Source organism: Neoarius graeffei, chromosome 10 (assembly GCF_027579695.1).
Source record: "Neoarius graeffei isolate fNeoGra1 chromosome 10, fNeoGra1.pri, whole genome shotgun sequence".
Taxonomy (NCBI): domain Eukaryota; kingdom Metazoa; phylum Chordata; class Actinopteri; order Siluriformes; family Ariidae; genus Neoarius; species Neoarius graeffei.
In genome coordinates, this window is record NC_083578.1 from 11,344,036 (window position 1) to 11,370,287 (window position 26,252).

The 26,252-nt window shown below is 43.0% G+C and overlaps 2 protein-coding genes and 1 non-coding gene across 5 annotated transcripts; all 3 read left to right on the forward strand.

The window, feature by feature from the left end:
• Positions 1-11,341: 11,341 nt before the first annotated feature.
• Positions 11,342-11,414, forward strand: trnaa-agc (transfer RNA alanine (anticodon AGC)). The gene has a single exon. It is a non-coding gene; the product is annotated as a tRNA-Ala (tRNA).
• An 8,410-nt stretch (positions 11,415-19,824) lies between these two features.
• LOC132892842 (uncharacterized) lies at positions 19,825-24,064 on the forward strand. 3 transcript variants are annotated; one of them, XM_060931287.1, is made up of 5 exons: positions 19,825-20,061; positions 21,163-21,349; positions 22,181-22,985; positions 23,083-23,163; positions 23,272-24,064. In XM_060931287.1, the coding sequence occupies exons 3-5, from the start codon at positions 22,754-22,756 to the stop codon at positions 23,412-23,414; spliced, it is 456 nt and encodes a 151-aa protein (XP_060787270.1). In that variant the 5' UTR covers positions 19,825-20,061; positions 21,163-21,349; positions 22,181-22,753; the 3' UTR covers positions 23,415-24,064. The 3 variants fall into 3 exon arrangements, with proteins under 3 accessions (XP_060787270.1, XP_060787269.1, XP_060787271.1); XM_060931286.1 differs by having other exon boundaries at positions 21,191-21,349; XM_060931288.1 differs by lacking the exon at positions 21,163-21,349.
• Positions 24,065-24,105: 41 nt separating this feature from the next.
• On the forward strand, positions 24,106-25,364 carry LOC132892841 (uncharacterized). The gene is made up of 3 exons (XM_060931285.1): positions 24,106-24,262; positions 24,385-24,749; positions 24,845-25,364. Exons 1-3 carry the CDS (start codon positions 24,106-24,108, stop codon positions 25,223-25,225), a joined length of 903 nt encoding a protein of 300 aa, XP_060787268.1. The 3' UTR covers positions 25,226-25,364.
• Positions 25,365-26,252: the final 888 nt, after the last annotated feature.

The window sequence follows — 26,252 nt, forward strand, 5'->3', positions numbered from 1 at the left end:
ATCATTGCATTCTGTTTTTATTTACAATTTGTACTTTGTCCTAACTTTTTTTGAATCGGGGTTGTAGATTAGATAGAACTTTATTGGGAGATGTACAGAGCTGCAGTAATTACAGAGGGATAAAATTGATGATCCACACCATGAAGTTATTGGAGCTGAGACTGAGAAGAGAGGGAGCAATCTGTGAACAGCAGTATGGGTTTATGCCGAGGAAGAGCACATCGGATGCAATTTTTGCTCTAAGAATGTTGATGGAGAAGTACAGGGAAGGCCAGAGAAAGCTGCATTGTGTGTTTGTAGACCTGGAGAAGGCATACGATAGAGTGCTGAGAGATGAGTTATGGTATTGTATGAGAAAGAGTGGAGTGAATGAGAAGTACATTAGAGTGGTGCAAGACATGTATGAGAACAGCGAAACAGCAGTGAGGTGTGCAGTTGGAATGACTGAATGGATCAAGGTGAAGGTGGGACTCCATCAAGGATCTGCTTTGAGTCCTTTTTTGTTTGCCATAGTGATGGATAGCTTGACGAACGAAGTGAGGTAAGAGTCACCATGGAACATGATGTTTGCGGATGATATTGTAATATGTGGTGAAAGTAGAAAGGAGGTTGAGCTGGGTTTGGAGACATGGAGGGATGCATTGGAATGAAGAGGAATGAAGGTGAGCAGGAGCAAAACAGAATACATGTGCATCAATGAGAATGGGGATGACAGTGTAGTGAAGATGCAAGGAGTAGACGTAAAGAAAGTTGGTGAATTCAAGTGCCTGGGGTCAACTGTGCAGAAAAATGGGGGTTGCGATAGTGAGGTGAGAAAGAGAGTGCAGGCAGGGTGGAGCAGTTGGAGAAGGATTTCGGGAGTCATTTGTGATAGGAAAGTCCCAGCAAAAGTGAAAGGTAAGATGTATAAGACAGTAGTGAGACCAGCTGTGATGTATGGATTGGAGACCGTACCCTTAACAAGGATACAGGAGGCAAAGTTGGAGGTGGCAGAGTTGAGGATGTTAAGGTTTGCGATGGGAGTGACAAGGTTGGACAGGATAAAGAATGAGTACATCAGAGGGACAGCACATGTAGAGAGCTTGGGAATTAAGCTAAGAGAGATGAGACTGAGATGGTATGGGTACATCCTGAGAAGAGATGCAGAGCATGTGGGAAGGAGAATGTTGAGGATAGAGCTGCCAGGCACACGAAAATGAGGAAGGCCAAAGAGGAGATACATGGATGCGGTGAGAGAGGACATGAAAGTGGCAGGTGTGGTAAAGAAAGATGCGGAAGACAGGGAGCAATGGAGACGAAAGATCCGCTGTGGCGACCCCTAATCAGGAGCAGCCAGAAGAAGAAGAAGATAGAACTTTATTGATCCCTTTGGCAGGGTTCCCTCAGGGAAATTAAAATTCCAGCAGCATCATTACAGGATAAACAGAGAATAGAAAATAGAGAAAACTTCTAGATAAATTAAGTATTTACATATACAAATATAAAAATAATAAGATATAGGAGGGAAAGCCAACAGGAGAGGTATTGCACATTGTCCAGTACTGCTTTTAGTCAGGCTAGGCTACTGTTCCTTCCCGTCCTCTGTCCTCCTGTTACCCCTCCTCCCCCCCAGAGAGGAGTTGTACAGTCTGATGGCGTGAGGGACAAAGGAGTTTTTGAGTCTGTTCGTCCTGCACTTGGGAAGGAGCATTCTGTCACTGAACAGGCTCCTCTGGTTGCTGATGACGGTGTGCAGAGGGTGACTGGCATTGTCCATGATGTTCAATAGTTTGTCCATAGTCGTCTTCTCTGCCACCGTCATCAGAGAGTCCAGCTTCATGCCGACCACAGAGCCAGCCCGCCTGATCAGTTTGTCCAGCCTGGATGTGTCCTTCTTGGATGTGCTGCCCCCCCAGCACACCACGGTGTAAAACAGGACACTGGCGACCACGGACTGACAGAACATCCACAGGAGTTTCCTGCAGATGTTAAAGCGTCCTCAGGAAGTATAGCCTGCTCTGTCCTTTCCTGTACAGGTGTTTGGTGTTGCAAGTCCAGTCCAACTTGCTGTCCAGCCACAGCCTGAGGTACTTGTAGGAATCCACAGCCTCCACCTCGACTCCCTCAATCAGAACTCCCTTGATATATGGCATACTATTGTCACAAACTGGCCTAAATATGTTTGTCAATTTGTAAATTCTTGAACTGTTGCATGTATATGCAAAAGGGGTAATTATTTCCCGATGTAAGACTCATTTAATTATGAATACTATAATAAGAATAATCATCATCATCATCATCATCATCATCATAACTATTATTATTATATTGAAAAAATGAGTTCATTGTTCTTCTGTAGCCTTCCCAGTCACCAGCTCTGAAACCAGTAGAACCCTTCTGGAATGTGGCCGAACTGAAGATTCGCAACATGAAAGCGCACCCGAAAAATCATCAGGATCTGCAAGATACAATCATTTCAACATGAAGAAATATTTATATCATCTTATGGAATCCATGCCATGAAGATCCATCCGTCCATCCATCCATTATCTCTAGCCACTTATCCTGTTCTACAGGGTTGCAGGTGAGCTGGAGCCTATCCCACCTGACTATGGGCGAGAGGCAGGGTACAGCCTGGACAAGTCGCCAGGTTATCATGCCATGAATAATTAAGGTGAAAAAAGAAAAAAAATTGGCCCAAGCCAGTATTAGTACAGTGTTTGGTGTACAGTATATTGATGAAATACCAGAGCTGATTGTTCTGCAAGTCACACTTGATGCTCAATTGTTGGCATTCAAGTCAGAACTAATAAGTCTAAGTCAAGTTCCAAGTCCTTAAAGGCCATAGGCAAAGGTTTTAAATTTATGCACATTTGAAACTTTATATGTTAAAAAACCCTCTGTAATTTTCTTCTGGTCCCAAGAAGTATTGTTAATAAGTAATAATTAAAATAAGTTAGCGTGGATCGTGGCGAATTTCTGCTCAGCAATTTTCGTGACCACTCGGCGCGTGACATCATTCAAGACAAACAAATCACTTGAGTTGAGTCCACTTCCGTTTATTTGCATTGCCGTTCGGCTTGAGTGCAGACATGCGTTCGGGAATTTCCAAAGAAAAACCATGCCTTATTGCTGTGCAGTGAACTGTAACAATGGAACCAGTTCAGGAAGAAGTTATTATCTTTTACCAAGAGAGGAGAAGAGGCAGAGAGAGTGAATTGTGTGCGTGAAGCGAGAGGGTTGGCAGCCGGGTAAATACGCCACTCTGTGCTCCGATCACTTTTTGAAGAATCCCCATCTGTTGGAGAGTTTAGGTGTCAGTGTCAGACAGAGAAGGCTGAAACCTGACGCTGTTCCGACAAAATTTGAACACAAAATCAAGCAGTCAAAGAAGAAACGGAGCAGCAACGCTCAAGCAAAAAGGAGAAGATTGGAGGTAAACATTTTTACCTTTGCTTGCAATTGACAAGTCAAGAATCCTGAGGGATCCTGTACAATCATTGTGGAAATGGTGAGGTTGAAGTGTTTTTCTCGGACTTCTCATCTCATTATCTCTAGCTGCTTTATCCTGTTCTACAGGGTCGCAGGCAAGCTGGAGCCCATCCCAGCTGACTATGGGCGAAAGGCAGGGTACACCCTGGACAAGTCGCCAGGTCATCACAGGGCTGACACATAGACACAGACAACCATTCACACCTACAGTCAATTTAGAGTCACCAGTTAACCTAACCTGCATGTCTTTGGACTGTGGGGGAAACCGGAGCACCCGGAGGAAACCCACACGGACAGAACATGCAAACTCCGCACAGAAAGGCCCTCACCGGCCACGAACCCAGACCTTCTTGCTGTGAGGCAACAGTGCTAACCACTACGCCACCGTGCCGCCCCTTTTTCTCATACTTGACTCAAAAATTTTTTAATGTCTTGGACTTGCGGTTTAGTAACTCAACTACTGTACAACGCTGGTGCACGGATAAGTTAAACCTGCGCATGCACACACGGACTTCCTCTGTCTGCTTGGCTGCGTGAAGCGAGTGATTTCATGCGCATTATTTGCTCAGGAATCCCCTCAAATTAAATAACTTTCCAGCCACAGAATGGCCTGATATTTTGTGAGAGATTCCAAAAATGAACATATATGGGTCTGTCTCAGAAACTGGTCTCTTGGGACATTATGGTCAAAAAATAAATTTTCTAATTTTACTAAAGTCAGCAAGTCAGCTGCAGTCCCAAAGTCAGCTAGTCAGCTGCAGTCCCAAAGTCAGCAAGTCAATTGCAGTCCTAAAGTCAGCAAGTCAACTGCAGTCCTAAAGGAAGGTGGAAGAGGAGGAGACGGCACAGGTGGAAGAGGAGGAGACAGTGCAAGTGGAAGAGGAGGAGAGGGTGGAAGAGACAAAAGAGATAAATAAAGGAGCAGCCACCTACAAGACCACTTTTAATAATGAATGGATCTCTAAATGGCCATTTATTACTGTAGGAAGCACCAGCTCCTATTACTGGTGCTCTATCTGCCGCCAAGAGAACTCCTGTGCCCATCAAGGTATGCGGGATGTGACAAGGCACATGGAAAGTAAGGGGCACCAGGCCAAACAGCAGGCACTTAAGTCAACCAGCACAGTCAAAAATTTTTACTTGCCAGTGACTGCAGAAATGAGTGTCCAAGAGGTCAAGGTACATAGCACATTCAATCCAAAAGGTTGATTACAATGTTCATGAATACCATTTTTCTGAAATAATACAACCAATTCTGTTTGTGGCATATATGAGACGTTGATCCATGAGGTGGACAGAATACTGCTCTGTAATGTATTTTTGTTGTTACTAAAACTCAGATTTTAATGGACATGTAGACATGGGTTAAATCAGTGTTAACATTCAAATGTGTAGTCAGCATAGCTAAATCTTTTTTTCATTTGTTTCTGTTGCAGACAAGAAGAAGCGAGATGAAAGTTGCCGTAGCAATGGTTCAACACAATGTACCGTTTGCTGTGGCTGACCATTTCAGCCCCTTGTACAGGGAATGCTTCAAAGACTCTCCCACAGCTCAAAATTTCAAGAGTGCCAGCACAAAAACTACCTGCATCATTAATGAAGCAGTTGCACCACACTATAAGAACGAGCTGGTGATGAAGATGAGGGAAAATCCCTTTACACTGGTCACGGATGGCTCAAATGACACAGGTATGGACCCTTTTCACGTGACGTCACGACAAACGCGGCCGCCATTTTGGACATGTACTACCAGTAGTTTACCACAGCCAGCATTGAGGAACGGCAGCAAAGAAAGTGTTTATTTTCAGCAAGACTTCCATCATGCCACTATATTGTTGTGCACCTGGATGTAGTAACCATCAACAAACAAGGCAAGGGTTATCATTTTATCGGATCCCGGTAGATGCTGACAGACGGAGAAGATGGATAGCGGCCATAAACAGGAAAGATTGGCAGCCCTCGGCATACCAGCGCTTGTGCAGTGACCACTTTGTTGGAGGTAAGACGAATAAAATTAGCCAGAAAAGGCATTACATTGCTGTTAACATACGGCGGCGAGTGTGTAACCAAATAGGCTAAAATAACCCATTGTAACCTCTTTGTTCTTCTGTAGTAGCTATTAGCTAACGACATTAGCTAGCGTTGTGTTCCTTTGCTGTTGGTAGACTGTAGGACAGATCAGAGGCAGTGTCCTACAAACTGCGCTTAATTTGAGGGGGAGCAAGCCGGAGCGCGCTCCGGAACCTCGGGCGTTGGCTCTGGCAGCTATTTACACTGGATCCGGTGATCCGACACCTCTTTTGACTATGTAACAAAAAAAAAACCCAAATAATTAAATAAAAAAATGCAAGTTTATTTAGTGTTAATGTCTGATTTTGATATCTGTCTTGTTGGTGATTTCTCTCATGAAACGACATCCAAAAAATATCTGCAGATGAACTTAATTTGCAGTGTTATTACAAAACACGCCCAGAAGCGCAGCGCAGCGCAGCGCCCCCCTCCCCCCCTCTTTTTTTCCCGCACCGGAGCCGCTCATCCTCTGCGCTCCAGGACCTCCCACTTTACAGATTAAGCACTGCCTACAAATAAGTGTTCAAAACAAGAGGAACATGTATTTGTTTCTTAAATCCAGGCCGTTCCCTGTAATCTGTAACAACGGTTGGAGAAAGTAACGGCAAATAGTGAGTGCACAAACCATAGAAGGTAAACTGTACACAGCGCCAGGGCAGTGTGATGGTATGTCTACTTTTAGATTGTGTTAGCATATCAATGAACACACTCGTCACTCGACGAGTTTCACGTCTTTACGACGGATACTTAAATGTGTGTTAGGTATTATTGTTGCAGTCTAAGCAGTCATTGTAGCAGCTAGATGAGCAAGAACCGAAAGGGTCTGTGCCATAAACCGTTATTTCTGTACGGCGTTGCTAATGTGTCGTTACTGTTATTTCTCCCTCTGCTCGCCCTGTAAATGCCCTACGTTGCTGGATAGCGAAGGTGTTTTCTGCATCTCGCTCCTTTTTCTTGTATGTTCTCTGTTTGTCGCATTCCTCGCATTCAAACCAATTCGAGCCGAAGTCCACTACATGTCCAAAATGGTGGTCGTGTTTACGAAGGTCACGTGACTGAAAAGGGTTTCCATTTCCTCATGTTCATGTCATACTGAAATAATACACATGCAGTACATGCATGCAAAATTTGTTATGTACCATATCATTACAGGACTCGAGAAGATGAACCCCTGAACTGTCAGGATATTTGATACCACCAGAGTTGTGCACAGATTTCTTGACATGTGCACCACAAGTGGAAGAAGCTGTGGCACAGCTGATGTCATATATATTAAAAAAATCAACGATGTCCTGATAGAGCATAACATGCCATGGAAAAATTGTGTTGGCCTGTCAGTTGACAATGCCCCAGTTAACATTGGTGCCAAAAATTCAATAGTAGCAAAAATGCTTCAAGAAAACCCCAGCATTTACATTCATGGATGCCCATGCCATGTAATCCATAACACTGCCAAACATGCAGGGGAGAGGTTTTTGGATGTATAAGTTTCAACATGTTTGCTTTCCATTAAATATCTCTTAAGCTAAGGTGAAGTAAATAATTTGCTGTATAATGATATAATACATCTTTGCGCTCATATCATGTTCTGCAGATATCTGGATTTGACATTGAGGACCTTGTGGTTGACGTTGGCTACTGGTTTAAGGGCAGCACGAACCGTAAAGGTTACTTGAAAGGTTTGTAATTCAATTAGCTCCAGTGTTATACACCAAAAGTGAAGAAAAATCGAGTTAACTTTGTTTTTCTTACATATTTTACCAGAATTTTGTGAACTCCATGGCAGTGAGTATATGGAAATGCTGCTGCACATTTCTGTGAGGTGGCTGAGTTTGGAGAAGTGCATCAGCCGTATTCTGCAGCGGTATGGCCCACTCACCAGCTACTTCAAATCTTTAAGTAAGTCACACATTATATTGACACTAGTTCAGGATAGTTATATGAGACACCCAATACTAACAACCTGTCTTTTTGCAGATGAGAAATAACCAAGGTTCAGAAGGCTGGTGGAGGCGTTTTCCAATCCCCTGATGGAAGTGTACCTCCTGTTCTTTCAGGCCACGTTGCCACTGTTCTCTGCACTGAACCTCCTTCTCCAGAGAGAAAAGGGATCCATATTCCAGCTGTATGAAGAGGTAAATGGGAGGGTTGGGCTAATCTCCTTTCTTAAGTGCAACACCCCTGTGAAATATAGGTTGTGTTATTTTGTCATTTGTTGATTCTGTGCACTACATGCCTCCCTTGATAAATTACTTGTGCAGAGTGAAAAATTAACTTCTCATCTCTAGCCACTTTATCCTGTTCTACAGGGTCACAGGCAAGCTGGAGCCTATCCCAGCTGACTATGGGCAAAAGGCAGGGTACCCCCTGGACAAGTCATCAGGTTATCACAGGGCTGACACATAGAGTCACCAGTTAACCTAACCTGCATATCTTTGGACTGTGGGGGAAACCAGAGCAAACCCACACGGACAACATGCAAACTCCGCACAGAAAAGCCCTCACCGGCTACGGGGCTCGAACCCAGACCTTCTTGCTGTGAGGTGACAGCGCTAACCACTACACCATCGTGCCACCCAAAAATTAACTTAATTATCTAAGCTTAATAATGCAATGGAATCTTTTATGACATAAAATTTTGCAGATGACAAAATTCATTAAGAAACTCTGTTCGAGGTTCATGAAACCAGCAGCACTACATGGACCCACTGCACCAACTGCCAGGTAATGCTTTGAAGTCACATAGGGAGATAAATCTGCATGCTTACTGACAACAAATAAAACATTTTCTATGGATTGAGTGATCTTTCTGATGATGGAAAATGGATACAAAATTTTAAAAAGTATGTATTAAACCAGCCCTGTGATGACCTGGCGACTTGTCCAGGGTGTACCCTGCCTTTCGCCCGTAGTCAGCTGGGATAGGCTCCAGCTTGCCTGCGACCCTGTAGAACAGGATAAAGTAGCTAGAGATAATGAGATATGTATTAAACCTAGAGATATCCTATAAGATGCCTGTATTTGACTACCTTTCTCTATGTCTTCTGTCTCTCTGGTAGGAGAAAAACTCAATGTGGGATTCACCACTAGAGCTACACTCAACAGGCTCCTTGAGGCTGGAAAGGTCACATCACAGAACGCTCAACAGTTCCAGCAGGCAGCACTGGCCTTTCTGGTCAGAGCTGTGAAGTATGCCATGGATAAACTCCCGTTGGAAGATGCTCTCCTGAAGCATGCGAGATTTATTGATGTGCAGCTGAGGGCTGAGTGTGGGGTTGAAAATGCCCTCTACTTTGTAGACAGGCAAGGGTTTTCACAAAATGACTATATATTTTTAAGTTTAATGGTCATGATCACAAAACAAATCTGTCTCTTACTGCATTCTAATCAGCCTTGTACACATTGTGCTCTTTGTAAGATACCAGGAACTCCTTCCTTTTCATGACCCAAAGGAACAGGACCAAATAAGTGAAGAGTTTATGGAGTACCAACTGATGGACATTGCCATGCCCCAGAACCCAACATCCTTTGACGTTGAGGAGTTTTGGGGAAGAATGTCCTCAAAAAAGAACAAAGAAATTTTGTGCACACAACATGACTTGCTCATTATTAAGATAAAAGGAAAATATTTAAGTAATAGAGGCCCTTGGTTCCATTTTCAAAGGTGACTGGCTTGAACCAATTTGGGAGGCTATCAAAGATCGCAACCTTGGTTTTGGTGCTTCCTCATTCAAATGCTGATGCCGAGAGGGTATTTTCAATGGTTGGTCTGAACAAAACCTCAACCCAAAACAGCTTGTCTCTGGACGGGACATTGGCCTCTATCATGACCTTGAAAATGGCTGGACATGAGCCGAACTGTTTTAAGTGGGAGCCAACAACACAAATGATGAAGGACTCCAAAAAGGCAAGGCAAGTTTATTTATATAGCACATTTCATACACAGTGGCAGTTCAATGTGCTTTACAGAAGTAAAAGCAAAACAGTAAACAATAGAAAATAAAATTACATAAAATAAATGGGGAAGAAGAGATAAAAGAAAATAATAAGAATTAAACAGTAGTAGAAATAAAATAATAAAATGAAGTAAAAGTTCAGTAAAAAAAAACAGCAGAATAAAATAGAATAAAAGTTAAGTAAAGTTTAAAACATGCAGAGACTGTAAAAGTTAAGTAAAGTTTAAAACATGTAAAGATGACGATATTTATCAGAAAGCATCTGAAAACAGCTTGGTCTTTAGTCTAGATTTGAAGCTGCCAACAGCAGGAGCATTTTTGATGCCCTCTGGCAGTTGGTTCCATAGCTGTACTGCATAGTAGCTAAAAGCTGCTTCACCACACTTTGTTTTAACAACAGGTTTTACCAGTAAATTTTGCTGCTGCGATCTGGTAGATCTGATTGTGTTAGGCCGCTGCAACATATCAGAGAGGTAATTGGGCCCTGTACCATTTAGAGATTTGTACACCAGCAGCAATGCTTTAAAGTCAATTCTGTAGCTTACTGGAAGCCAGTGAAGGGACCTTAGAATTGGAGTAATGTGCTCTGTTCTTTTTGTTCGTGTGAGAACCCTAGCTGCTGCATTTTGAACCAGCTGAAGTCGTTTGATGGTCTTTTTTGGCAGGCCTGTGAAAAGGCCATTGCAGTAATCAACCCTACTAGAGATGAAGGCATGTATAAGTTTTTCCAGATCATTTTTTGACACAAGTCTTCTTAGTTTGGAAATGTTTTTTAGGTGATAAAATGCCGATTTAGTGATTGCTTTCATGTGACTGTCAAAGTTTAGCTCGCTGTCAATGAAAACACCAAGATTTTTAACCATATCTTTTGTTTTAATCCCCTTTGTGTCAAGAATAGTGGTAATCCTGAGTCTTTCATCTTTTTTCCCCAAATAGAATTACTTCTAGGCGGCATGGTGGTGTAGTGGTTAGCACTGTTGCCTCACAGCAAGAAGGTCCGCGTTCGAGCCCCAGGGCTGGCGAGGGCCTTTCTGTGTGGAGTTTGCATGTTGTCTGCATGGGTTTCCTCCGGGTGCTCCGGTTTCCCCCACAGTCCAAAGACATGCAGGTTAGGTTAACTGGTGACTCTAAATTGACCGTAGGTGTGAATGGTTGTCTGTGTCTATGTGTCAGCCCTGTGATGACCTGGTGACTTGTCCAGGGTGTACCCTGCCTTTTGCCCGTAGTCAGCTGGGATAGGCTCCAGCTCGCCTGCGACCCTGTAGAAGGATAAAGCGGCTAGAGATAATGAGATGAGAATTACTTCTGTTTTATCTGTGTTCAGCTGAAGAATATTTTGTGACATCCAGTTATTGATTTGGTCGATACACTGGTAGAGACATTTAAGGGGGGCATAGTCATTAGGTGATTATGGCAACAAACACTTACAATAAACAACACCAGTCATAATCTCTTTCTCTCTCTCTCTGCTCTCTCACACACACATATACAAGGAAATTGAATAAAGACTGCATTTGGTTGAATTGTCAGTGCCATGTGTCATCCTTTCTTCTGCAAGTCTGAGCAGTTATTAATAACAACAACACTAATAATAATATTATTAATGAAAGACCCCCATTCCTGCGACCCGTTCAACTATAGTTTCTGAGACAGACCCATATCACCATGACCAAATTTCAAAGGGAACTAAATTTCATTGATTTTATGAAATCGAAAGGCCGTTTAGCTTTAATGCATAGATTTCCTTCTTGTTCCAGATGTGCTTCTGTAAACACTTCCTCTGACCAGAGACACATTATTCCCTGGTCTATACTCAGGACTGTGTATTTACTTAACCGCTGTACGGGGGATTAGCTCAAATGGTAGAGCGCTCGCTTAGCATGCGAGAGGTAGCGGGATCGATGCCCGCATCCTCCAATTTTTTTTAAAAAAATTATCATCATTAAGGAAATGCTTTAGTAATTCCATAATACTACTCAACTCCCTCCTAGGTCTCATATTGGGGTGGAAGAGTTTAGAAATGTAGGATTGTTACCGGTGGATATGCGTGTAAATCAGTTAAAGTTGGGACATGTGTATAATATTTTTCATAATAATGCTCCTGTGTATTTGAAAGAAAATTTCCAACATAGTACAAATTCACGCACTAGAAATAGTATTCATACTTTTAGCATTACCCATGTTGGGCCTTTTAGTAAAAATAGTTTTTATTTCACTGGTGCTTCATTGTGGAATGATCTACCTCTGTCTGCCCGATCTGCTCAAAATAAATGTATTTTTAAGAAAATAGTTAAAGATAATTTTATGTCACAACTTCTAGTCAACAGTCAGTCTGCTTTTATATATTACTGATGTTAAAATTGTGTAATATATTGAAATTTTCAGTATTATTATTTTTCTCTTTTTGGATATATTAGTCTTACTTTATTTATTCAGTTTATTGTGATTTATTATTAGTATTATTATTGTATTTTATGTTATTTGGTGCTATTTTGTTTACCTATTTGAGGACCACAATGGAAATAAGTATTTTTACTTTTTGTGTTATCCTCCGCAATATTTATATTTATATGTTCACATGTTATGTATATGTTTCTATTGCGAAATCAATCAATCAATCAATCAATCAAATCAATCAAAAAGACTGTTGTTGGTGGTGTTGTTAACACTGATTTAACCCATGTCTACATGTCCATTAAAATCTGAGTTTTAGTAACAACAAAAATACATTACAGAGCAGTATTCTGTCCACCTCATGGATCAACGTCTCATATATGCCACAAACAGAATTGGTTGTATTATTTCAGAAAAATGGTATTCATGAACATTGTAATCAGCCTTTTGGACTGAATGTGCTATGTACCTTGACCTCTTGGACACTCATTTCTGCAGTCACTGGCAAGTAAAAATTTTTGACTGTGCTGGTTGACTTAAGTGCCTGCTGTTTGGCCTGGTGCCCCTTACTTTCCATGTGCCTTGTCACATCCCGCATACCTTGATGGGCACAGGAGTTCTCTTGGCGGCAGATAGAGCACCAGTAATAGGAGCTGGTGCTTCCTACAGTAATAAATGGCCATTTAGAGATCCATTCATTATTAAAAGTGGTCTTGTAGGTGGCTGCTCCTTTATTTATCTCTTTTGTCTCTTCCACCCTCTCCTCCTCTTCCACTTGCACTGTCTCCTCCTCTTCCACCTGTGCCGTCTCCTCCTCTTCCACCTTCCTTTAGGACTGCAGTTGACTTGCTGACTTTAGGACTGCAATTGACTTGCTGACTTTGGGACTGCAGCTGACTAGCTGACTTTGGGACTGCAGCTGACTTGCTGACTTTAGTAAAATTAGAAAATTTATTTTTTGACCATAATGTCCCAAGAGACCAGTTTCTGAGACGGACCCATATATGTTCATTTTTGGAATCTCTCACAAAATATCAGGCCATTCTGTGGCTGGAAAGTTATTTAATTTGAGGGGATTCCTGAGCAAATAATGCGCATGAAATCACTCGCTTCACGCAGCCAAGCAGACAGAGGAAGTCCGTGTGTGCATGCGCAGGTTTAACTTATCCGTGCACCAGCGTTGTACAGTAGTTGAGTTACTAAACCGCAAGTCCAAGACATTAAAAAATTTTTGAGTCAAGTATGAGAAAAAGGGGCGGCACGGTGGCGTAGTGGTTAGCACTGTTGCCTCACAGCAAGAAGGTCTGGGTTCGTGGCCGGTGAGGGCCTTTCTGTGCGGAGTTTGCATGTTCTGTCCGTGTGGGTTTCCTCCGGGTGCTCCGGTTTCCCCCACAGTCCAAAGACATGCAGGTTAGGTTAACTGGTGACTCTAAATTGACTGTAGGTGTGAATGGTTGTCTGTGTCTATGTGTCAGCCCTGTGATGACCTGGCGACTTGTCCAGGGTGTACCCTGCCTTTCGCCCATAGTCAGCTGGGATGGGCTCCAGCTTGCCTGCGACCCTGTAGAACAGGATAAAGCAGCTAGAGATAATGAGATGAGAAGTCCGAGAAAAACACTTCAACCTCACCATTTCCACAATGATTGTACAGGATCCCTCAGGATTCTTGACTTGTCAATTGCAAGCAAAGGTAAAAATGTTTACCTCCAATCTTCTCCTTTTTGCTTGAGCGTTGCTGCTCCGTTTCTTCTTTGACTGCTTGATTTTGTGTTCAAATTTTGTCGGAACAGCGTCAGGTTTCAGCCTTCTCTGTCTGACACTGACACCTAAACTCTCCAACAGATGGGGATTCTTCAAAAAGTGATCGGAGCACAGAGTGGCGTATTTACCCGGCTGCCAACCCTCTCGCTTCACGCACACAATTCACTCTCTCTGCCTCTTCTCCTCTCTTGGTAAAAGATAATAACTTCTTCCTGAACTGGTTCCATTGTTACAGTTCACTGCACAGCAATAAGGCATGGTTTTTCTTTGGAAATTCCCGAACGCATGTCTGCACTCAAGCCGAACGGCAATGCAAATAAACGGAAGTGGACTCAACTCAAGTGATTTGTTTGTCTTGAATGATGTCACGCGCCGAGTGGTCACGAAAATTGCTGAGCAGAAATTCGCCACGATCCACGCTAACTTATTTTAATTTGTTAGGGTTTTGCTGGGATTCAAACCTGGTTCGTTGGTGTGATAATCCAGCAAACCCCCACTAGGCCACCAGGGGAATGACTCAAATGCAGAGGCGTGAGGCGGAAGTAGAAAAAGAATCAAAAGGTTTATTTAAACTATATACACTATATACAGGGCAAAACAAAAGACAAAAAAACCAAAGAGTATAATCCAAAAGAATAGCAAAGTGCAAAAATACAAAAGCTAAGAAGATCAAAAAACACAGTACAAAGGAAACTGGAGATAAACATAACAGCACAAAGACTCCGTGACAAGAGGACTGAACTCAGGGGTATAAATAGACAAACTAATTAAGGACACAGGTGAAGATAATTAGGCAATTAACACAAACACAAAACACAGGAACAGTGGCGGCCTCTAGAGGCCAAAATAAACACGACATGAAAAGGAAACAACAGCGGCCTCTAGAGGCCAAAACAGTCCTAGTCCTAACATAATTATTACTTATTAACAATACTTCTTGGGACCAGAAGAAAATTACAGAGGGTTTTTTAACATATAAAGTTTCAAATGTGCATAAATTTAAAACCTTTGCCTATGGCCTTTAAGGACTTGGAACTTGACTTAGACTTATTAGTTCTGACTTGAATGCCAACAATTGAGCATCAAGTGTGACTTGCAGAACAATCAGCTCTGGTATTTCATCAATATACTGTACACCAAACACTGTACTAATACTGGCTTGGGCCAATTTTTTTTCTTTTTTCACCTTAATTATTCATGGCATGATAACCTGGCGACTTGTCCAGGCTGTACCCTGCCTCTCGCCCATAGTCAGGTGGGATAGGCTCCAGCTCACCTGCAACCCTGTAGAACAGGATAAGTGGCTAGAGATAATGGATGGATGGACGGATGGATCTTCATGGCATGGATTCCATAAGATGATATAAATATTTCTTCATGTTGAAATGATTGTATCTTGCAGATCCTGATGATTTTTCGGGTGCGCTTTCATGTTGCGAATCTTCAGTTCGGCCACATTCCAGAAGGATTCTACTGGTTTCAGAGCTGGTGACTGGGAAGGCTACAGAAGAACAATGAACTCATTTTTTCAATATAATAATAATAATAGTTATGATGATGATGATGATGATTCTTATTATAGTATTCATAATTAAATGAGTCTTACATCGGGAAATAATTACCCCTTTTGCATATACATGCAACAGTTCAAGAATTTACAAATTGACAAACATATTTAGGCCAGTTTGTGACAATAGTATGCCATATATCAAGGGAGTTCTGATTGAGGGAGTCGAGGTGGAGGCTGTGGATTCCTACAAGTACCTCAGGCTGTGGCTGGACAGCAAGTTGGACTGGACTTGCAACACCAACCACCTGTACAGAAAAGGACAGAGCAGGCTATACTTCCTGAGGATGCTTTAACATCTGCAGGAAACTCCTGTGGATGTTCTGTCAGTCCGTGGTCGCCAGTGTCCTGTTTTACACCGTGGTGTGCTGGGGGGGGCAGCACATCCAAGAAGGACACATCCAGGCTGGACAAACTGATCAGGCGGGCCGGCTCTGTGGTCGGCATGAAGCTGGACTCTCTGATGACGGTGGCAGAGAAGACGACTATGGACAAACTATTGAACATCATGGACAATGCCAGTCACCCTCTGCACACCGTCATCAGCAACCAGAGGAGCCTGTTCAGTGACAGAATGCTCCTTCCCAAGTGCAGGACGAACAGACTCAAAAACTCCTTTGTCCCTCACGCCATCAGACTGTACAACTCCTCTCTGGGGGGGAGGAGGGGTAACAGGAGGACAGAGGACGGGAAGGAACAGTAGCCTAGCCTGACTAAAAGCAGTACTGGACAATGTGCAATACCTCTCCTGTTGGCTTTCCCTCCCATATCTTATTATTTTTATATTTGTATATGTAAATACTTAATTTATCTAGAAGTTTTCTCTATTTTCTATTCTCTGTTTATCCTGTAATGATGCTGCTGGAATTTTAATTTCCCTGAGGGAACCCTGCCAAAGGGATCAATAAAGTTCTATCTTCTTCTTCTTTTGGCTGCTCCTGATTAGGGGTCGCCACAGCGGATCTTTCGTCTCCATTGCTCCCTGTCTTCCGCATCTTTCTTTACCACACCTGCCACTTTCATGTCCTCTCTCACCGCATCCATGTATCTCCTCTTTGGCCTTCCTCATTTTCGTGTGCCTGGCAGCTCTATCCTCAACATTCTCCTTCCCACATGCTCTGCATCTCTTCTCAGGATGTACCCATACCATCTCAGTCTCATCTCTCTTAGCTTAATTCCCAAGCTCTCTACATGTGCTGTCCCTCTGATGTACTCATTCTTTATCCTGTCCAACCTTGTCACTCCCATCGCAAACCTTAACATCCTCAACTCTGCCACCTCCAACTTTGCCTCCTGTATATCCTTGTTAAGGGTACGGTCTCCAATCCATACATCACAGGTGGTCTCACTACTGTCTTATACATCTTACCTTTCACTTTTGCTGGGACTTTCCTATCACAAATGACTCCAGAAATCCTTCTCCAACTGCTCCACCCTGCCTGCACTCTCTTTCTCACCTCACTATCGCAACCCCCATTTTTCTGCACAGTTGACCCCAGGCACTTGAATTCACCAACTTTCTTTACGTCTACTCCTTGCATCTTCACTACACTGTCATCCCCATTCTCATTGATGCACATGTATTCTGTTTTGCTCCTGCTCACCTTCATTCCTCTTCATTCCAATGCATCCCTCCATCTCTCCAAACCCAGCTCAACCTCCTTTCTACTTTCACCACATATTACAATATCATCCGCAAACATCATGTTCCATGGTGACTCTTACCTCACTTCGTTCGTCAAGCTATCCATCACTATGGCAAACAAAAAAGGACTCAAAGCAGATCCTTGATGGAGTCCCACCTTCACCTTGATCCATTCAGTCATTCCAACTGCACACCTCACTGCTGTTTCACTGTTCTCATACATGTCTTGCACCACTCTAATGTACTTCTCATTCACTCCACTCTTTCTCATACAATACCATAACTCATCTCTCAGCACTCTATCGTATGCCTTCTCCAGGTCTACAAACACACAATGTAGCTTTCTCTGGCCTTCCCTGTACTTCTCCATCAACATTCTTAGAGCAAAAATTGCATCCGATGTGCTCTTCCTCGGCATAAACCCATACTGCTGTTCACAGATTGCTCCCTCTCTTCTCAGTCTCAGCTCCAATAACTTCATGGTGTGGATCATCAATTTTATCCCTCTGTAATTACTGCAGCTCTGTACATCTCCCAATAAAGTTCTATCTAATCTACAACCCCGATTCAAAAAAAGTTAGGACAAAGTACAAATTGTAAATAAAAACTGAATGCAATGATGTGGAAGTTTCAAAATTCCATATTTTATTCAGAATAGAACATAGATGACATATCAAATGTTTAAATTGAGAAAATGTATCATTTAAAGGGAAAAATTAGGTGATTTTAAATTTCATGACAACAACACATCTCAAAAAAGTTGGGACAAGGCCATGTTTACCATTGTGAGACATCCCCTTTTCTCTTTACAACAGTCTGTAAACGTCTGGGGACTGAGGAGACAAGTTGCTCAAGTTTAGGGATAGGAATGTTAACCCATTCTTGTCTAATGTAGGATTCTAGTTGCTCAACTGTCTTAGGTCTTTTTTGTCGTATCTTCCGTTTTATGATGCGCCAAATGTTTTCTATGGGTGAAAGATCTGGACTGCAGTCTGGCCAGTTCAGTACCCGGACCCTTCTTCTACGCAGCCATGATGCTGTAATTGATGCAGTATGTGGTTTGGCATTGTCATGTTGGAAAATGCAAGGTCTTCCCTGAAAGAGACGTCGTCTGGATGGGAGCATATGTTGCTCTAGAACCTGGATATACCTTTCAGCATTGATGGTGTCTTTCCAGATGTGTAAGCTGCCCATGCCACATGCACTAATGCAACCCCATATCATCAGAGATGCAGGCTTCTGAACTGAGCGCTGATAACAACTTGGGTCGTCCTTCTCCTCTTTAGTCCGAATGACACGGCGTCCCTGATTTCCATAAAGAACTTCAAATTTTGATTCGTCTGACCACAGAACAGTTTTCCACTTTGCCACAGTCCATTTTAAATGAACCTTGGCCCAGAGAAGACGTCTGCGCTTCTGGATCATGTTTAGATACGGCTTCTTCTTTGAACTATAGAGTTTTAGCTGGCAACGGCGGATGGCACGGTGAATTGTGTTCACAGATAATGTTCTCTGGAAATATTCCTGAGCCCATTTTGTGATTTCCAATACAGAAGCATGCCTGTATGTGATGCAGTGCCGTCTAAGGGCCTGAAGATCACGGGCACCCAGTATGGTTTTCCGGCCTTGACCCTTACGCACAGAGATTCTTCCAGATTCTCTGAATCTTTTGATGATATTATGCACTGTAGATGATGATATGTTCAAACTCTTTGCAATTTTACACTGTCGAACTCCTTTCTGATATTGCTCCACTATTTGTCGGTGCAGAATTAGGGGGATTGGTGATCCTCTTCCCATCTTTACTTCTGAGAGCCACTGCCACTCCAAGATGCTCTTTTTATACCCAGTCATGTTAATGACCTATTGCCAATTGACCTAATGAGTTGCAATTTGGTCCTCCAGCTGTTCCTTTTTTGTACCTTTAACTTTTCCAGCCTCTTATTGCCCCTGTCCCAACTTTTTTGAGATGTGTTGCTGTCATGAAATTTCAAATGAGCTAATATTTGGCATGAAATTTCAAAATGTCTCACTTTCGACATTTGATATGTGGTCTATGTTCTATTGTGAATACAATATTAGTTTTTGAGATTTGTAAATTATTGCATTCCATTTTTATTTACAATTTGTACTTTGTCCCAACTTTTTTGGAATCGAGGTTCTAATCTAATCTAATCTAATCTAATCTAATCTAATCTAATCTAATCTAATCTAATCTAATCTAATCTAATCTATACTTTTCAATTCTTATATTCAGAGGTTCAAAATCACTTTATTGTTCCCCTAATGGGGCAATTTGTTGTACAGTAGATAGTATACAGCTCACACACAATCACACACACACACACACACACACACACACACACACACACACTAAAAGCACTAAACAATCAATAAATAATAATCAGTAATAATAAAAACGAAAAGAATCCAAAAGTATGAGTAGGAGGGGGGGGGACATGTGTTATCTATGGTTCTTAGTAGAATTTAAGAGTAAAATGGCTATAGGTACAAAATATCTGTTGGTTTTGAATCGTAGAAGTTTGAAACGTGATCCAGATGGCAACATCTGGAATTCAGCCTGTAAGGGATGAGAATTATTTGACAGAATAGATTCAACCCTTTTTAGCATCTGCTTCTGATAAAGTTCTTCTAGGCCTTTCTGCTTAGAACCTATAATACGGCTACTCACATTAATTATCTTAGAATATATATATAGAATAGATATCTTAGTATATCTCAGTACAACATTCTGTTATATAATATTAGTGGTAATAGTACTACTATTAGTAGTAATAATACTAATATTATTAGTATTACTACTACTACTATTATTATTATTTTTTAATTATTTTAATAAAAAAAAAAAAAAAGTGGAGGATGCGGGCATCGATCCCGCTACCTCTCGCATTGCGCCTACTGTGTCTCACTGTTACCGCTAAAGTAAGCCCAAAGTAAGCCCACAGTGGCCAATCAGGTCCGACATGGGCTTACTTTTGACCAATGAGGTTGCCTCCCATGGGCTTACTTTGGGCCAGTGGGCTTACTTTTGACCAATGAGGTTGCCTCCCATGGGCTTACTTTGGGCCAGTGGGCTTACTTTTGACCAATGAGGTTGCCTCCCATGGGCTTACTTTAGGCCCTGCCCGCTCTTTCTCTTGTCATTCGTGATCGGAACATCACAGCGATTCAACGAGGTAAGTGGACTTGCATTTCTCCTCGGTAAATGTATATGTAACTTTGAGATTTTTGGTGGATGATACGGAGAAATGTAGTCGCTACTGATTCTTGATTTTACATAAAATGCTGAGCGTAAAATTCGTAAAGTTTCGTGATACACGGTGTTGTTCTTCTGCCTGTGGTAATTGACTACCATTAACGTAGGTGGCTGTAAAGGAAATCTCTTACTTATACGGAAAGATATTAAACCCAAACGGTTTAAAATTTGTTGTTGTGCTTCATTTCTGGTGAAAACGGGTTAAATGGTCAAACAAACAGCCTGCCCACCTGAAATCTGGCTTACTTGTATGAGGAAGGGGGAAATTGTCGCATTTGTTTAATCAGACTAAACCGATTAAATGTAAAAGGCAAACTGCGTACTGAAATGTATTTGTATGTACCAGGGGCGATTCTAGCATCTGATCTTTGGGGGTGCTTAGCCCCCAGAGCTGACAGAGACACCTGGCTTGAACGACAGTGTTTCCACGTTTATTCCGCATTTAGACTAGACTTAACTAGACTAGACAAGACTAGACTTGTGCAATGTTTTAACAGAAGCTGACCCAATAAACTATGATATCTACACATTTACAGCCACTGACACAAATATTTACGTTATATTTTTAACTAAACAAGACCTACTGCATTTGTAATGTAGGAGCTATTCATTTTGAACAGTGGTAATTGTTAATTAATGTGTTATTGTGTATTGTGTAATAATAGTGTGTATTATTATGATTTTACATTAGTTTACATTAGTTTATATTTTTTGTTATATTTGTTATATTTTGGTAGTGTTCTTTTGAAAATGTAGGCTATATCCAAACCACACTCACTGTCCCCCCAGACAATGACCAGGGTTTGGATTTGTGAATGATAAGCAAACGTAAACGCTATGTTACATTAAATAAAACTGAGTAACACACGGTGGTCTAGCACCGTAGCACTTGTACAGCTCTGCACAAAAGTATCTCGATATGGATGATAAATGTCGTTTTTATCATTCTGTTCATAGACCAGGGAACATCAATATTGCATTATGCATATTATTGTGTTGTGTTTAACAATTGTAATTCCAGTCCGTACCTTCACATCTTGCTATGCCAGTAATACTCAGGTGCTACTTCGAGTTCCTCATCGGCGTGGAATCCAGTTAAAAAAAAAAACCACCATGTCGTAGCAAGCACTCGCGCGGACAGGCAACCCAATCAGAGGGGACGCAAGGAGGAGAGGGATTTTACTGCTCATAGAACTATCACCTAACAGGTGAATTCAAGAACACACACACGCCCGCGCACACATTCATTGCGCAGTGCGCAAGGGCACTTATTTCTGAAAATTACGTCCAAAAGCAGTGTTTTTGAGGGTGCTGAGCTAGGAGGCGCTGAGCTCGTTTTTGGGGGTGCTTGAGCACCCCCAAAAATAGGCTAAACACGCCCCTGGTATGTACTCAAAACGGTTTATTTGTTTTAAAACCGACCATGGTTTAGCCGATTCAATGAGGAATGTGCAGATGTAAAGACTGTAAACAGTGCTACCGAATGTCGAGTAAACAGAAGAATATGTGACGTTGATGTATGCTCTAGTATATTCCGTCATATTAATGTCTCAAACGGTTTGAATATCGAAAATAGCAGATTTTATTTTATTCGTGTTAAAAAAGAAACAGTCTTTACAGTCGCCTAATTACGAGATCTTGCGGTCATGAGGAGAAACTCATTAACGACAATGAGAAAATAAGGCTATTGTGAGAAGTTTCGGTGGTCATTATTTTCTATCACCTGTGATGGGCAGTTATGTAGATGGGTCGTGTTTTTCCAACATTGGAATGCCGTCTTTTGTCCACTGCCATTAAGCATGGGGGAAGGCAATCAATGTTGTAATCCCACACTTAAATAGAATGCATGCCAGCTGGTTAAATCATTACATGATTTACTACTACCCCATACAGGTCCAGCTATTTTAAGAGTAAGGGTAGACAAGTAATCAGTAGAAATTACATTAAATTAAATTACATGGCGTAATACATTTATTGTAGTATAGTATAGTTGTTTTGAAGATGACTACAGCTAACAGCCTATGTTCACTTTCTTTCAGAAAATGCATGCATATCCAGTTTTCCGTCGGCAGTCAGCCACATCAGCCCGGCTCCTCATGGCACCCACAAGCGAGGCCAACCGCGTGGAAAACAAAGTGTCTGCAAGGGCCCAACCCAAAGAGGAGGTACTGAAGGAGGCATCCAACTTTGTCAGGAGCAATGGGGGAGATCCATCTGACCAGTTTTTGGTGTTGGCTCACTGTCTGCTACAGTTTGGTAAATACCAGGGTCAGAGATTCATTTGGCTTCTGGAGAACTCGCTTGGCTACGCATTAGCCTTGCTGCATAGCATTTCCATTGAAACAGCACTCCCAAACCATCTGTAAGAAAATAAGCAACTGTTTCTTCAGTACACATCGCACATTAAAGAGTTGCCTGGAGAAGTGGAGAAATACGCCAAGAAGAAAGAGCTTCAGGCTCAAGTGCAGGCAACAGGAGACACGGGCTGTTTGTTGTTGGAGTTTGGAGACTTTGAGGGCCGCTCTCTGAAAGAGGTGTACGAGGACCAGAGCCACAGGGCCCAGAAACTCGTCAGGTACGTGCTACAGTCAAATGCACGGCCCAACACCAACATGGCCCTTTTCAAGGCATATATTTTGAAAAGACGGTCAGCTGAGGGTACCAGTACCAGGGAGCATCAGCCATCTCCAGCCTCCAGTGCCAGCGCCTCTTCTCCTGCCCCGTCACCTACCACCATCCAAACGGGTCCACGGACGCCTGCCTCTGTAAAAGCTCTGCTGGCACGTGGCAAACACTTGCCTCCCTCACAGCTGGCCAAAAAACTTGTGTCACCTGTGAAACCCTGTAAGTGGTTTTCAGTATTCACCAACTGTTAATATGCATGCATGCAGTATGTTGCGTTAATCATTTTGCCTTACCTTTCCGGTCTTTTTTTTTTCAGCTCCAGCACCGCAATTGTCTGGCTCCAGCACTGCACATCGGCGCCCAGAACCCATTCCCCAACAGTTGCGCTTCCTCTGTGGTAAGCAAGCACCATCTTCCATACATTCATGTCTGTGTGTTGTCTCTGTGTACATTTGTCTGTGTGTAACTGTAGGCCTACCTAACAATTTTACTATTTGTGCTCCAGGCCCTTCTGAGGCCGACGATGAGGAACTTGTGCGTGCCACACAAGAGTGTGAGACACAGCTGCAAACAGCAGCCACCATGCCTCCTCCAACAGCCGTCATGCCTCCTCCAACAGCCGTCATGCCTCCTCCAAGGGCACCCTGAAGAAAGGCGACGTGGTGCTCAACTGCTACAGGTGTGCCCGTGGCTCCACCTCCCTGGAGTCTTTCCATCTTCACCTGACTAGGTTTATCCCAGGTATTTACTTTCTCTTTTTTTTTTGGGGGGGGGTACTTTATTAATAGTTTGATATGACTTCTTGTGGCGGCCCAAAGGGCGTGTCTTGGTTTTTCCGCCCTCCTGCTTTTTTTTGTGTCTTCTCAGGTGTGCAAGATGTAGCCGATTAGGCTGACGAGGGACGCGTGGGTCCACCTGATGCTCCTTCAAAATGACCTGGCTCTTTTTTCTACGTAGGAGAGAGCAGCGAGGGCAAGACGACATCCTTCTCAGTGCCTCCCGTTCAATCTTGAGCGGCGTGCCTCTTTGAAGGACTTTAAAGTTCATATTCTGGCTTTTGTTTTGTTTCACTCTTTGGTTGAATTTGTAGCGCTGGCTTTGAAAAGTAAAATAAGTGAACTGGCTCCATGCCTCCTCTACATTATTTCTCACTTGTGATGTGAGCGTAACACTCCTTTTGTAATGTATGTCTGGTTGTAATGGAAATTGTGTTATAACAGGAGGAGCATGGCATATAATTCTGTGACCTGGGGTCCTGACTTTTTTGTGTTCATGTATTTATCCATCAGGAACCAGTGCCAGCGCCTCGCATTTCCAGGCGTATCTTCTGGAAGGACTGATGCGCTGGAACGAGGACAGAATGAAGGACTCTGTTCAAGCACCCACTTCCATGCGCACCTACGGCAGTGTTCTGCAGGAGGCCGTGGATCGGCTCAGCCAAGCCGTTCTGGGAAAACGTTGGGATGAGCAGTACCGCAGTCCTGGAGTCTACACGGGTTAGCACTGATCACTTATTCAAAAAGGACAAAATTACCTCAGGCAGTGTATCATATAGTTACATTTTAATGTATTACTTGAATATGAACAATTTTCTGTTTTTCTGTTTTACTTTTCATAGGTGAATTGTTGGCCATGGAGTACCTGTACAGCCAGACTGGCATATCACTTACTCCAACACTCCACAACCAAGAGGAGGAGGACCAGCTGGTGGAGGACATTGATGACGAGGACATTGAGGACGAAGGCTTTGAGGAGGAGACAGAGGACATCACAGTTCCTGTGCTGACTGACGATGACCATGACATTGAAAGGAGGCCCTCAACCACAAAACGTCGGGCACCTTCACCACCACCTCTACCAGAACTGCCGTCCACGTCCACGGGTGGAGGTCAGCGTCCAGTTGCTGCTGCCGCCGTTCCGTCCACGTCGGGTCAAGGACTGCACCCTGCTGCTACTGCTGCTGCCACCACTTCAGGGGCTCAGGTAAGACACTAACAGATATTTCAATTCCAAGTTAATGTTACTACATTTTACATTTACCACTACTAATGAATACTTTTTAATTTTTTTTTATTTAGGGCGTCGTCGTTGGACCGGATGGCATGCCTGGGTGGGACAAAGTGCAAGAGCTGGCTGCTTACCTGGTGGACCTGCGAGATGCCGCCTACCTCACTGAGCCACAGGTGACCGAGGTCATCCAGCTGTGGGCGGCACTCCCAGACAGCGACAAGGAGAGGATCGACTACCAGCCACGTCACCAGGAGCGGCTGTCGTCTGGTCGATTCAAGGCACCGAAGCGGTCTGGAGTCACACCGGGTGTGGAGAGCGTCAAGCGCAGCTTGATAGGTCACCCTGGGGGGCCGGCTCAGTGGCCTGGTACCAGCCGCTTGGTAGACGCCATGTGCACACGCTTGTGCACTTTGCCCCTGCCTATGCGCAGCGAGCGCTCTACCATTTGAGCTAATCCCCCATATACAGGAGGTGGTGAACCGCTCATTTTTTTTCTTTCTTTGGCCAATGTCTCCATCTAGTGGTCAACTATCTAGTTTTACTTGTGTTCCCCAGTGTTGTATAATTAAAAGAAAAGAAAAGAAAGGTTACATGTCTGTGAAGATTCTCAGTCATCCAGGTCATAGTAAACTGTGGGTGGTAAAAGAGAGCAACTGGACTTGCTTGAAGATTCTTGAAGACGTTTCACCTCTCATCCGAAAGGCTTCTTCAGTTCTGTTTGACTAATAGGGAGTATCAGGTATTTATCCTCTCATGGATGAAAAGCAATCCTAAGGTATCGTTGAGTCATCCTGCTGGTGTGGGTGACTGGGGGCTGGGTGTGAACGGCCTAGAGAGTCGTTGGGGTGATCAATGGGTTGTTGGTTCTCTCCGTCCTCCTGTGAGTCACTGAAAGAGCAGAAAAAGGAACATAACGGACAAGGAAGATAACAGGAACAAACGCAAGAACATTGTCATTCCCTACATTTCTGGTCTATCTGAGAAACTCAGAAGGATCTTCGACAAACACAACATTCAGACCCAGCAATACCCTGAAGCAGAAACTGGTCCACCCTAAGGACAGAATACCCAAACACAAGCAGGACAACGTAGTGTATGCAATTCAGTGCAGTGAGGAATGCACGGACTCGTATATTGGGAAACAAAACAACCGCTTCACAGGCACATGGCTCAACACAGGAGAGCCGGTTCCTCAGGCCAGGACTCTGCTGTCTATATTCATCTTAACAACAAAGGACACTCATTTCAGGATTGCAACATATGCATTTTAGTCAGAAAGGATCGTTGGTATGAGCGAGAAGTTAAAGAAGCCATTTTTGTCAACCTGGAACGGCCATCACTGAACAGAGGTGGTGGTCTAAGACACCATTTATCAGCCACCTACAATGCAGTCCTTGGCACACTTCCCAGACAACTGAATTCACACCAAAACCCAGCTGTTTTCAGTCACTACGTTTACATGCACATAGAGAGAAT